General features: G+C 39.6%; 2 protein-coding genes across 4 annotated transcripts in view; one reads left to right on the top strand and one right to left on the bottom strand.

Moving 5' to 3' along the window:
* Positions 1-2,676, bottom strand: part of cd276 (CD276 molecule) — an 81,596-nt gene extending 78,920 nt beyond the window's left edge. For both annotated transcript variants that reach the window (XM_079998138.1, XM_079998139.1), the window contains exon 1: positions 2,374-2,676. The gene's annotated coding sequence lies outside the window, so the exon portion shown is untranslated. The remainder of the gene's footprint in view (positions 1-2,373) is intronic.
* Positions 2,677-3,835: 1,159 nt separating this feature from the next.
* Positions 3,836-12,610, top strand: ubl7b (ubiquitin-like 7b (bone marrow stromal cell-derived)). Of its 2 annotated transcripts, none has more exons than XM_079998314.1 (11): positions 3,836-3,872; positions 5,589-5,769; positions 6,724-6,843; positions 6,928-7,013; positions 7,326-7,410; positions 7,488-7,545; positions 8,625-8,755; positions 9,708-9,757; positions 9,839-10,015; positions 10,556-10,669; positions 12,303-12,610. In XM_079998314.1, the coding sequence occupies exons 2-11, from the start codon at positions 5,595-5,597 to the stop codon at positions 12,441-12,443; spliced, it is 1,137 nt and encodes a 378-aa protein (XP_079854440.1). In that variant the 5' UTR covers positions 3,836-3,872; positions 5,589-5,594; the 3' UTR covers positions 12,444-12,610. The 2 variants fall into 2 exon arrangements, with proteins under 2 accessions (XP_079854440.1, XP_079854441.1); XM_079998315.1 differs by lacking the exon at positions 3,836-3,872 and adding an exon at positions 3,918-4,089.
* Positions 12,611-14,719: the final 2,109 nt, after the last annotated feature.

Genomic DNA, 14,719 nt, shown 5'->3' with positions numbered 1-14,719 from the left:
CTGCCTCTCTTCAATCTACTTAGACTTTTCGTGTTGCCAAGTGAGTCATTTTGGAAACTTTTTCAGCTTTAACCCTTTACTGAACCAGTTCCATCCTGTGCCGAGTAGAGCAGGATGTGGCTTGAAGTCTGAAACTGGATTTTCGTTCTTTCCTTTCTTGTTTTCTTTTTCACCGAGAAATAAAACATGGGAGATGTCTCTCACAGAGAACAAAATAGTTATTTGTCATTCAGGATGTTGTGATGACCTCCAAAATAACTAGTCAGTGTTTCAAAACTGTAGTAAAAGTAGTGGATTGGTGCAGCATTTCATATCAATTGAAAGTTAAGGATTCGGAATCTGTATTGCAGCGTAAAAAGGTTTCCACATTCTCATGGAATGTCATACTCCATAGATATTTATATTTATAAATAGGCTCTCTGCAGGTCCTAATAATGTCCCTAAGTTCTTAAATTGTCTAAAATTCAATTTAGCAAATAGCAGGTCTTAAAAGTCATGAGATAGTCTTATATTTGAATTTGTGGGGGCTTAATTTCAACTTAAACATGTAAAATAAGTGGCAAAATTATGGGCAAACTATTGCCTTTTAATTATCTTATCCTGCGCATAGAATCACATTTGGAATAGGTTTTGTATGTTTGTTTTTTTGTCTGTACAGCAGATGTAAAGGTGGAAATGTGCCAAAACAAAAAACAGATTGTGATTCTGATTTTGAGGTGATGCATAAATGCCATAACAGGTCCATAACATAGTAGTCTACTCTTCACTTACTCAGTTTGACAAGTCAATGAACTTGGGACACAACGTGGAATCTCTGTTTTTTACCCCAACTGACTGTTTACATGACATTACATAGTTAAATTAAATATTAAATCACCATCTCAATAGCCCTAATCTAGATGGTGAGGTCCTGTTTCCCTCATCACAGCAAGACCAGACGCGTGTCAGAGAAACCAAACTTCAGCTGTCTGCCTCCAAGTCTGACTGTCTGACTCCACGAATCATCACAGCTTTCCCCGCGTGACTCAAGGTACTTCCCCCCTTTTTAATTTGCCACGCAACTTTGATCCAAACTCAGAGACAAAGGGAAGTAAACACAGTGACCACAGCTTAAGGGAGACTACAGCAAACTCAAAATGTATATAAAAGCTTTATGAGATGCTTTAATTTGTGAGACGGCATCCTAGTTTTTTTCCCACTACAAAAACTAAACAAAACATGACTTTCAACATGGCTTTGGTCGGAGATTTCAATTTAATTGACATTCAGAAAGAAAATCTGAAATATCTTTCAATAACATTCTGCTAAGCGATGCCCTTGAAATAAAAAAAATATAAAAACATAAAAGTAAAAAAGTGAAAGCATACTTTTACTTACCAGGAAAAGTGCCTCTTGTGCAAAAGAAATTCCCAAAAGCCCAACGTTGTGGTGCTGCAGATTGATTTTCCATTATGTTTCTCATACTGAGAAACTTTGCGTATGGGTGAACTGTAATATTCCAAAGAGACTGACTACTGTGTGGATGATGCTGTGATTTTAGTTATATTTCAGTCCCTAATCTACACCGTTGACACACTACCGATAGAGTCAAACACTGTTGCTGTAATTTAAACACTTTTGCCCATATTGCAAGTACTTCATTATTTTATTTCAGTCTAAGTTGCATCTGAAATAAGACTGTATATAATGTCCATATGAATAATGAGGATTATAGAAGCAATTAGTCATGTGTATTAGTGTAATTACACTGGTGCACCATATACTGTATTTGTTAATAAGACATATAAGACATTGTAAGACATATGGCAACCCCAATGAGACAGAACTAACAAGCCAGTGTTTTGCCAAAAGAAAATATTAACTTAATTATGTATTAATGATCTATCTTTATCTGGGAAGAGAACTTTCAACAACATTTTGTTTTTTTAATACATCATCCTTTTAGACCTTTTTAAGTGTTAGTCCAGGGTGCAGACAGCCTATTTATAAGCGTAAATACCTAAGGAGAATGGCATTCCCGTCAGAGTGTGGCTTGAAACGCCACTTTGCGCCACAGGCGGCGCAGCGGCAGCACGTTTCATTCATCTACGTTGCAGATATCGGGATATTGGGACGACGATAACGAATTTAAAAAAAAAATGGAGACTTGTGGAAGCCGAGAGCCCGACTTTCAAAAGTGCACAGCGCTCGACGCGACTCCCCACTGTGCCAAAGAGTGTAGACAAACAAGTTAGGCTACAGCGGCGGGGGGGGGGTCCCGGCGTTGGTGTCGGGGAACGCGCAGTTTTGAATCGTTGACGTTAGCCTACGTGTTGCATTCGTCGGCACGCCGTCGGGTAATGTCGTGCTCGTACCGTCACGTTTTATTCTTACCATGTTGGGAGAAGGAAAGTTTATAAAGAAAAAGGAAAAAAAAAAAAAGCACCAAACATCCAAGGGTCCTGTCCTGCGGTGGTCTGCTGCCGCTGCTGCCGCTGCCGCCGCTGCTTCTCACTTCATTCTTCTCCCGCAGCGAATGACATCCGCAACTTTGACACAACTAACCCGGACGTTTAAAGAGGACAACCCCGGGGGGATGTGTAGGCTTTTACCAGCTGTATTGTTATTATTATTATTATTAGTAGTAGTATTATTATGATTATGCTGTGTGGATTTGGGAGGACTCCTCTCCACCGAAACCACTCCTTGCCGCTTTGTCCGGTGGTGACGTCACGCGGTGGAACGCGTCTCCCCCTGACTTAACCATTTATTTACAGTTTTTAAATGACGTTGTTTTTTTTTGTTTGTTTGTTTTTCTGACATTACGCTCTTTTGTTTGGCTCGGACTCGTGGAAATTCGTATTGACACGCCTATTTAAAAAAAAAAAATCTTAATATATATCGTTTTTCATCAGTAAAAAATTAGAAATAAATAAATAATAATAATAATTATTATTATTATTAATAATAATAATAATAATAATAATAATTATAATTTTAATAATAGATAGAGGCAGATTTGTTTGGCATCTGTGTAAGTTATTACCTTTTTTAAGTGTCATTGGGTATAAAGGCACTTAAAAAAATCTAAGTTTTTCTTCTTCTTCTTCTTCTTCTTCTTCTTCTTATTATTATTATTATTATTATTATTATTATTATTATTTCAATATGGGAACATATCGAAAGTCAAATGTAATTGACTGTAATCGAAAATGAGTGAAAAACACCTCTCTGGACTCCTGCCCGAATGGCTCACCCCAGACACGATGCAGCTGGGTTGGAAAAGGCCTGGGAAGCCTCAGCTTTGCAGAAGGAAAATCAATCTGTCTGTTTGGAACCGGGGTGGATTCCTGATCCCCGCTGTCTGCTTCAAAGGAAAAGTTAAAAAAAAAAAAAAACATAAAAAATAAAAACACAACTTCTTACATTTGTTTTAAATCACGCACCCACCTGTTTTACTCAGGACGGTTGATAATAATCTTTTATTTTTACTTGAATCGGTCTCGCTGGATCCCGTCGTACACGTGAAAGACGTCTCTGCATTTTACTGTACCTTCTTTTTCTTCACAACGTGGTGAAAGATGTAATCCAATAAAAATCAGTCACGCACAATGGTTATACATTATAATTCACATTTTTATTGTACATTATAACTGTTATAAATAGGTAGTTGTATAAAAAATAAAGTACCGTCCGTTTTCAAAGTCTACATAAGACAAAACTACATAGAATCCCGGTTATATTTCATAACTAAATGCGTTAAATACATAAACTGTAAAAAAAAAAAATAAATAAATAAATAAAAAAGTACTCACGTTTACCGTGAGTGACGTACTTCCGTGTTGTGATCACGTGACAAACAAAGCAGGAAGTGAGTTGGGGCGCAAGCGGCGGTGAGTTAGCGGCCGCGGTTCTCGTCGCGCCGGTGTCGTCGTTTCGGTTCGCGGTGTGAACAAATGCCAAAGCTGCGAACCTGCTGTTCGACAACACTCGACACGTGAATTGCGATTGTTGTTTCTCAGTGCGGGCTGTGCGTGTGTTATTGCCGCGGGGTGGCCGTGCTATCGCAGCTGCTCCGCCGTTCATGGTGGATGCGCTCCAATATGATGAGTATTTATAGACGCATGGATGCGGTGTGGATGTGGTGGGATCACATGTCGTCCGTCATCTTGTTTTGTTTTTATTTATTAGCGAGATATTGCTATTTCGAGTAAAATGCGACTGCAACAACTGTTACTACGAAGGTGGCGTTCGAGTAAAACACTACTACTGTTATGTCTGCATTAGAGTAAAATAACACTACAGTACAACTACTACTACTATGGCTGCATTAGAGTAAAATACTACTCCTACTTCTGTTATAGGCTGCATTAGAGTTAAATACTACTACTACTACAGTACAAGTACTCCTACTATGGCTGCATGAGCGTAAAATACTATTACTACTTCAACTATTATAGGCTGCATTAGAGTAAAATACTACGACTACTACAGTACAACTACTACTATTATGGCTGCATGAGAGTAAAATACTACTACTACTACTACGTCAATTGTTATAGGCTGCATAAGAGTAAAATACTACTACCACGATACAACTAATAGTACTATGGCTACATTAGAGTAAAGTACTATAACTACTTCAACTATTATAGGCTGCATTAGAGTAAAATACTACTGCTGCTTTAACTCTTATAGTCTGCATTAGAGTAAAATACAACTACTACAATTAAGGTTCCTTAGAGTAAAACATTACTGCTACAACTACTACTACTACTATTTCTGCATTAGAGTAAAATACTACTACTACTACTACTTCAATTGTTATAGGCTGCATTATAGTAAAATACTACAACCACGATACAACTATGAGTACTATGGCTACATTAGAGTAAAATACTATAACTACTTCAACTATTATAGGCTGCATTAGAGCAAAATACTACTACTACAACTCTTATAGGCTGCATTAGAGTAAATTACAACCACTAAAATTAAGGTTCCTTCGAGTAAAACCTTACTGCTACAACTACTACTACTACTACGACTTCAATTGTTATAGGCTGCATTAGAGTAAAACACTACTACTACTTCAACTGTTATAGGCTGCATTAGAGTAAAATACTACTACCACAGTGCGACTACTATGGCTGCATTAGAGTAAATTTTTACTACTACTGATAACCATAATAATAGTTACATTGAATACAGTATTGTAAATAATTTTTATATATTGCATTCTAACTGTCTCTATCTGTTTGGTCATAATATCCACATGACTAATTATTGTTTGTGTGTGAATGTTATAAAATCACCAGTAGTCATGTTCAACAGCTCGTCAAATAATAAATATTGTGATATTGTGATAGCACACAATATTGTGATAACACACAATATTGTGTGCTATCACCGGGTGCGTTGCATTACATTTCACTGCATATATGTATGGAAGTATGTATATGTATGTGACAAATAAAAAATCTTGAATCTTGAATCACTGTATAAAAAAAGAATAGATTTGTTTTCGTCAACATCGGCCAGTCCTTATTTATAGCAGCGCGAGGCCGGTTGGTGATCACGGTTTCACATTACTTTCCCCCTTTAAACAGGTAGAGATGTCTTCCTCCGACTGGCACCTGTCCCTAAAGCTGCTGGATCAGCAGAAATCCAGCTTCCACTTCCCAGAGATGATGCCCGGAGACGTTCCACCCGGAGGATACAGGGTCGGGACGCTCAAACAGCTGGTGGCTGCTCAGCTCCCAGACGCTGTCCCCGATCCTGATCTAATAGGTCTGCGTCTCGTGGCTAATATGGTCATATAATGTAATATTTATTTTTATTTTACAACTTGGATACCGTACCAACCAAAAGTGGTCCAAGGAAGGACAACCGGCAACAGGGTCATGGGCGCCCAAGGCTCATTGATGCACGTGGGGAGCGAAATCTGGTCCGTCTGGTCAGGTCCCACAGAAGATCTACTACAATAGCACAAACTGCTGAAAAAGTTAATGCTGCTATGTTAGAAAGGTGTCAGATCACGCAGTGCATGACCGCTTGATGTGTATGGGGCTGCGTGGCTGCAGGCCGCTCAGAGTGCCCACGCTGACCCCTGTCCACCACCCAAAGCACCTACAATGGGCCTGTGAGCATCAGAACTGGAACATGTCAATGGAAGGAGGTGGCCTGGTCTGATGAATCACATTTTCTTCTACATCATGTGGACGGCCGGGGTTAGGGTCAGATCGAGCATTTGCGGGATGTGCTGGAACAACAAGCCCGATGTTTAAGGATCTGCTGCTAATGTCTCAGTACCAGATACCACAGTACATACAGATACATCAGTGTATTTTGCCGTTTGAATTAACTTGTTTAATGCTAATTGTCTGTAGGGAAACACACCAATCACCACAATTAGCATTACAAATTAGCAGCAGTGTAAAATAAAAAAAAAAAAAAACAACTGCCAAATATACAGAAATAGCCAAAATACAGAACAGAAATATCCAAATATATTGAAAAAACATATACATGTGATTCTATGCACAGAATTAAAATATTTATATTGGTATAATCTGCCTGCTTTGTTCAGTACTGTTTTATTTCATTCAATTAATTGACCAGTCTCATCAATGATCATCTTTTTTTGTTCAATAATTACTCGGTCATTTTCAACTATACCACTTTCCAAATGTTACCATAGTCTGTTTTGAAAAAAAAAATAAAATAAAATGCTTTATCTACCAGAACTTATCCACTGCGGGCGGAAAATGAAGGATGAACTCACGCTGGATTCTTATGGACTTCAACCTGGATCTACCTTACATATTCTAAAAAAGACTTGGCCGGAACCAGAAATGAATCCAGGTACGTACTTAAACAAGCCCTTCATGTTTCATCTTTTTATTGGAAAGTGCATTTCTTCATGTCCTTCCTTCTCTTCCTCTCTAGAGCCCGTGAACAGAGCGACGGCAGCAAGAGAGTTCAGAGTTTTTCACGCAGCGCTGCACTCGCTCAACTCGGCCTACAGAGACTCTGTGAGTAGGAGACACGCCCAAAAATAACTTAAAAAACGTCTTAAATAATGATAGTCTTGGAATGGCGAACAACACAGCCACAAAACAATTGCAATGACTACTAAAAATCAAAGTAGTTACAGATGTTCTATTATTATATTAAGTAAGTTATGCATTTATTTTTTTCTTAATAAAAAAAAAAAAATCCAAGCTCTATTTTTGAATCTGAGTCTTCAACTATGACCTGCAGGGATACAAATCTAGTTGTAATTATAGATGCTAGTTAATTATGTTGTCTTAATTAAAATATTTGGTTGACTCCCCTCCGACCAGGTGTATAAAATGCTCAACAATAAAGAGTCGTTGGACCAAATCATCGTAGCGACGCCGGGCCTCAAGTCCGATCCAGTGGCGCTTGGTGAGCCAATCCTCTTTTACAACTTTTTCCTGGTTGATGTCAATGTTTTCTTTTAACAATCATGAAAATGTGTGCAGGAGTGTTGCAAGACAAAGATCTGTTTGTGCAGTTCACCGACCCCAACATGCTGGATGTGTGAGTGCGGTTTTTTTTTAAATACAAATACTTTGGTGCTTATTTCATCTGAGTGCTTAAGCCAACTATCTATGTAACTATCTTTAAGTGACATATTTATTTGCTGTTTTAAGTAATGTAAAGATACATTTTTCTGGTGATTGTAATAAAATCACTCTGCTGCCACACATTTGGCTATAGATCCCTTGGTGGATCCAGAAACAGAGCAGGGACCCCCTAGATCATTTGAAATAAAATGTTGTGTTGCATTTTAAGCCTGGCCTATAATAACATATTTATAATGCCTTGTTTACCTATTTATGTACTCAGTTATGATGCTTATGGTTTCGTGTTTATTGAAGATATAGATTTATTTCCGTTAGTTCCTTTAAAAGACCGGTGCCTGGTCTGTGTGGGGAAAGAAATACAGTGAAATCCACCTATTTGTTGTTTTTTTTCAAATAGAATTAAGGTTTTCCAAATCTGAAATACGGTTTGAAATGCTGTTTAGGCTTTTTTTTTTATTTTTATTTTTTATTATAATCTAATCAAATCTAGGTTTGATGACTACAAGTACAGTGTTTTTGTTTTTTTGTTTTTTTTTAATCTAGACCTGGTTATAAATGGCATGTAAAAAAAGACTATGAAACACACATTTTCTATGTTTTCACAAATAAATTAAAGTTTTCATGAATCTGAAATAGGGTTTTACATGTTGGTTGATATCAACAATAACACAAACCATTTAAAAATTCAGGGGTTTTTGAACGTACCATAACGTTAGAGGGTGCGCATCGGCTCGCTTTCCGCTGATTACTGAATTTTAAAAAGCAGCTGTTCTCGTGTTACTGGTTGGAGATTACTGAATATTATTATTTTTTTGTATAAAAAAATATTTTTTTAATTTAAAATAAATTGGTGGACCCCCTGCAGTACCTCTGTGGACCCAGTTGAAGACAACCGCTAGTGTGTAAAATGCAACAACATGGTTCCCGGCAGCTCTAGTGAGTTCACTTGACCCTGCGTTCAGTTCATGGCCTGTTTCCGTTGAACTTTATGGAGTAAAAACTCTGAGGACGACATTTCCCTTCACCTCGCAGGTTGATCAGCTCGCACCCGGCGCTGGTGAGCGCCGTCATCTTGGTGCTGCACTCGGTGGCGGGCAGCATGCCGCCCCAGTCCGGCAGCTCGTCCCGAAACGTCTCCTCCAACTCCTACAGCGACATGCCAGGTGAGGGCAGCGTGGTAGTAAGAAGCGAGGCCCGCTTGTAAGAGCTGCAATTATTACATCATCACCTGATTGCAATCACTTGAGCCAATCACAGTCGTTTTGTAAAATCGTTGGACTCGACAATCATGTCTTTGCGCCTAAATTTACGGGGGAATTCGGAGCCTATGCCAGAAATGTTGAAACAAACACGGATGCACGTTTGATCCGCTTCATCGGGGGAGTTGAGACAAACGAACTGTCTACTCAAGTCTTTATTTTAACGCGTAATGTCGATAAATTATTTTTCAGGAAGTGTATTATTCTATGATCGGGGTTTAAAATGGACAAAAAGGACAATTCTGAATCTGAATTTTATGAACTTAATCGTCCACTAAATATTGTGACAGCCCTTCCAGTGAGTCAAGGAGGTCACTAGTTCCTTCACTGGAACTAGCAGGGCCTCACTGTGTGAAATAAACGTCGTGGTTACTACACACACTCTTGGTTTCTCTTGCCCCTTCGCAGCAGCAGCAGCGTGGAAACCTTCCTGCTCACTTAATAAAACTGTCAAATGATGGTTGTATCAGCTCTGTAACCTAAACCCTTCAAATAAGTCTTGATTTAGACGACAACAGAGAACATTGCTCTGGAAATTAGGTCGGCACCGACGGACAGTCTTCTTGTGAAGGGCCTTTGTCGTCGAAGCTGTGGAACGCTTTCTTTTTTAGGAAAGCGAAACCAAATCATCGTCAAAAAGTCACCCTTATAATTTAATCTATTTAGACTTGATTTTAAGGCAATGTTCATGGTGTGTCATGATGTCTTATGATCACCCACTGTTTTTTTTTTTTTGTTTATTTTTGACAATTGTATTGTTCTGTAATGTGTTAAATTCATGCCTGGAATGTATTTGATCCGTTTTTCCTCTTTGATGTTATTCATTTAAGGTTTGTTGTCCTACTTCTGTTTAAAGGAGGCTTCATGTTTGAGGGAATGTCCGATGACGACGAAGATTTCCAGTCGGTGAGTTGACCTCGATCTTCATGTTACTTGCATTCAGCTTCGCTCATATCTGAGTCTCCCGTCTGTGTGTTTGCCCTCCAGGGGAGCCAGGCGGGCCCCTCCAGCAGAACGGGGGGCCCTGCAGGGGTCCGTCCCGTCTCCCTGAGCCACAACGGGGCCACGGGGCCACGGCCCATCACTCAGAGCGAGCTGGCCACGGCGCTGGCGCTCGCCAGCACGCCGGACAGCAGCGCCGCCACGCCCACCACGAATAGTCAGGTGAGGAGAAGAGCCACATTCTGGAATTAATAATAATAAGAAGATGGTGAAGCAGTCAGTTTGAAAACGTCTTGATACAAATACAACAAAAGCATAGAAAGAAATACACCAGGAGAAAAGTTTCAACCACTGATCCTGCTAGCAGGATTTGCATCTTCTAATAGCAGATGCAAGCATGCATGCGTTTTTTATCGTTATTGTCATTTTTTAAATTATAATTATTTATAATACATATATATAAAAAAAAAATAATACATTAAAATGCAAAATAAATCATATATATTTTTATTTTATTTTTTATATAGATTATTTTTATGTGCTACTTCTTCTGAATTTATACACAATCATAATTGGACCAAGCATATTACATTCATTAAAAATATACACAAAAAATAAATAAAAAACAAAATATGTGTTTATTTGAGTTATTTAATTACTGTGGTCCATGAGAGAGCAACTTGATTTGCTCCTCTCCTGCACAGTTTGCCTTAATTTTTTCTCTCTCTTTCTCGTCCCTTTAAACCGTGTGTTATATTTTAGGCTGACCCATCGTCTGGCGTGTCCCCGATGCCGGCTGGAACCCCGGTCAGTAACGACCTGTTCAGCCAGGCTCTGCAGCAAGCGCTGCAGGCCTCCAACATGTCCGCCCTGCAGGTGAGTATTATGGGACCTGAGCCAGAGATATTTATACAAGAGTCTCAAGCTTACTTCACAGCTAATCTGACAAAAACAAACTGGAAATCCATTCATTCCTATGGAGTTGGATTGAATTTCCATGTCCACTTTTATATAAGTGAATTATGTATTTTTATTTATTTTTTTTAGCACTTTGCAAACACTACATAAAGGGAGATATAAGCCCCTTTCACACGTGCAGTCTGTCCCTGAAATGTTGTGGAACATTTCTTGCATGGGTTCATGTGTGAATGGGAGCAGGGATCGATAATCTGGGAAATCTGTTCCGGCAATTTCCCACCTCAAGACCTAGTAACACGTCCTGAAAAAAATGCCGTTACGTCTGTGAATGGAGGCAGTAACATTGCCTGGACAAGGGCGTAAAGTGCTGGTGGAGCTGAATCCCAATACGGTCTCGGCAAAGCACAAAAAGTAGGTTTTTACAAATATTTATTTCGTTCACATATTAAAAAAAAAAAAAATGTCTTTGGAAAAGAAAAACAAAATGTCCGGACCATCACACTCAGCTGCGAAGATGAGAAACTGAAACATGTCCAGTCTCTACAGAAGGTCTTTATATCCTTAAATTGTATTATTTTTCTCATTAAAAAAGCCACTCAGACACTAGACGTGTCTTTCACGGTTAGGGCTTGCCCCACAGCTTCACCGGAGCGCGGAGCCAGGGGAACGAGCGGACAAGGAGAGGGAGAATGGGTGGAGAACGTTCCTTCTCCGCAGGCAGAGGGTGCAGGACAGGTTGAAAATGATCACACTGACTAAATTACATTGGGTTAGGGTTATTGCGTCTGGGGACGAGGGCTCTGTCCCGGCTCCGTCAGCGGAGGGAACCGAGACTGTCCGGGAGGGGCGGGGTGACGGGGTGGTGGAACCCTAAGCGCTGGTCTCTGCAGGGGGAAAAAAACAAAACGAAACAGATTCAGATTGTGCTTCCGCTGCCGACACAGGTTGTCCAAACGATCTGTCTGTAGGACTGTCCCTTGCCCCATCTATTCCGGCATGTTGATCGACATTGTCATGGCATGTTGGTGCGAGATGGAAATGTTCCGGAATTTAGCTGCATGTGTAAATAGTGAAAATCACTGGCGGTGCCGGAAACGTCGTCCCTGTAATTTACCGGGAACTTTGTGTGAAAGGGGCTTTACACTCTTTCATTGACAAGGGGTATATGTGCTATGGTGCTATGTACTGGAAGAAATGAGCTCTCGGGCTGTTCATCCAACGGCCACTAGGGGGGGGGGGCTCCGACTGTCAGATGCGATTACGCATTTGGTGTAAAGCATGCCTCAGAGCAGGAAGTCCATCCCAAGTGGCCAAAAAAAAAAAGCGTTTTACGAAATTCCTTAACCTCCTTGTACTTCCATCTCCGGCAGGATTTAGGAGATCAAATAATAACAATGACGAGATAGATAGATCCATGAATATACAATGTTACTTTGAGGTCAATATCGTTTTTTGTTATTTTTTGACTTGGTCAGAGCCTTTAGACTCCTCCATTCTCCTCCGACGAGAGGCCGCTGTTGTTTTTCTAAAAAAAAAAAAAAAAAAAGAGTCTCCTCTTGTAACCTGTGTTGGGTTGTTTTTTTTCGGGCAGGGCCGCTGGCAGTCGCAGATGCAGCAGCTGCGAGACATGGGGATCCAGGACGAGGAGCTGATGCTGCGGGTGCTGCAGGCCACGGACGGGGACATCCAGGCCGCGCTGGAGCTCATCTTCGCTGGCGGCCCGGGACTCTGAGATCGCCCCAAAGTGCCACGGAGCTCTGGGAATTCCACATCGCTGAGCGCCTCCGCTCCATAAACGAACTATTTCTATGGAAAAGGTTTGACCGTCAAAATAAAAGCGTGTTTTACTGACCATTTAAGCCAACGATGCTAATTCGAAATAAAGGACTTTGTTCTCTTTTTGTTGTTTTGACTTGTTTTGAAAAAAAATAATGCAATGTTTTATTAAGTTAATTGCCACTTTGCCATGTGTGTCAGCAATAAAAGAGGTTTGAGTATTAGCGCAATAGTTTAGCTCCACTCAGAATATTTAAAGAATAAAAGGAACCGAGATGGATTCGTCACACTTTTATAACTTTTTATAACTCATCCTTTTTTTTTTTTTTACAAATATGAGGCCGTAAGCAGTCTTACATTTGAATTTATCGGGTAATAATTCCAACATTTTGTCTGAATTATCCATACATTTATTTTTGTCATAATTAGTCAAGTTCTGCATCCGAGTCACCATTTCTGATGAAAATACAAAACTTAGCTTCATACTTACCTGTAGAGGAAGAATATGGTTTCATAGGTACAACGTATTATATTATCATTATGTATGTCCTTAATTATTATAGTGTCTAAAATACAAAATTATTATTACATACCTATCAGAAGCTGTCCGAAAAATACTAGTTAGAGTTATTCCAGTTCCGAATCACTGACCTGAAGGAAACTGTTGAAATAGTCCATAGAATCATGTGATTGATAACCTGCACAACCTTTACCGTCGCTGTTATGTGGCTGCAGCTGTCTGACTGGTTTACTGTCTGTGTGGATCCACTCTTCTCATTGGATTGGATCATTATGAAAATCAAGCGCCAAACCTGGTGTAAAGGTAAATAGCAAAAACGAGCTCTCTGCCGGCTTTTATACCGCACGGCTACCTCTGATTGGAAACGGGGAAACTGATTGACCAATCATAGAGGGGGACCCACACGGTGGATTTTACATACAATCAACCAATTATATGAGTGGACCCACAGCGCCAGTCTGCAGTAAACCTTTTATTACCTCCAATCTATGCCGCAATAGAGGAGTCGCAACACTAACACTCACTGCTTGCTTTGAGACTTTATTGGATGTGACATGTCAAAAAATGTTATCTTATAAAATTTTGTTAAATTGTGTCTGCAAAGGTTATTTAAGCCTTTACCTTTCATGTCATGTCTATTTTCCAATCAGGAACACTGAATAGAAACATGGGTTGTAATTCATATGATTGTCCACTCGATGGCAGTACAAGCTCAAATACCTGTTATTTATTAGTACAATTATTTCCACTTTTACCAGCAGCATATTTACTCTATTTACCCCCCAAGATGAGATAAATATAATTGTATTAGTATTAACGACTTGATGAAAATGAGTAATGAATGTGATAAATGGAACATTAAAATAATATAAAAGATATTATTACATTATACAAATATATTTATCATAATTAATATATTATCACATTGGAAGCAATATCTGGGCTGCAAAATAACAAATAATAGGAAAGATAACAGTATAGTTTCTTTTTTTAATATATATTTTATCATATATCTTTTATGTATTATAATTACAATTGCTGCAATCAAACAAATGAGCTCTCATTGTTTCCACTCTCCACAGGCTGCTTTGTCCCATTGTGTCCTTGCAGCTCTAGTGTATTACTGCACTATTATGTATTATGTGTGGAGGTGACAGCTCCATCAAGTGGATCAACATTCTCCACGTTCCTTTTGTTTCCATGCACATGATGCACCCCTGCCCCCCCACCCCCACCCCCCATAATGCATTTGCACAACACCCGAGGGGGGGGGGGGGGGCAAAACTTCATCACAATAATCAAAAAATGAAAGTGTAACTACAGTAGAGACACATAACATTCCTTTTTTCCCAACTTGTTGAGCTATATGCTAAATATTATTTTTTTTCTATATTTTAAATATACAGTATAATGACTTTTTGAGATTTGCCATTGTTGTTCAAATGCCGCCTATGTGTTTGTCTGTCTGTGTGTCTGCCTATCTACCATCCATCTGTCTAATCAGGCGCTGACAGGATGAGTTGAGCAGGATTTTCCTCAGGTCACTTCCACAGAAAGGAAAAGATGGAGTTGACATCCATCAGTCCATCCATCCATCCGTCCGTCCATCAATCAATCCATCCGTCCATCCATCTGTCCATCCATCCATCCATCCGTCCATCCATCCATCAGTCCGCCTGTCCGTCCATCCATCCAACCGTCCATCGGTGCGT

This window comes from Zeus faber (genome assembly GCF_960531495.2).
Source record: "Zeus faber genome assembly, chromosome: 3".
NCBI lineage: Eukaryota > Metazoa > Chordata > Actinopteri > Zeiformes > Zeidae > Zeus > Zeus faber.
This window is presented reverse-complemented; position numbering and strand designations above follow the sequence as displayed.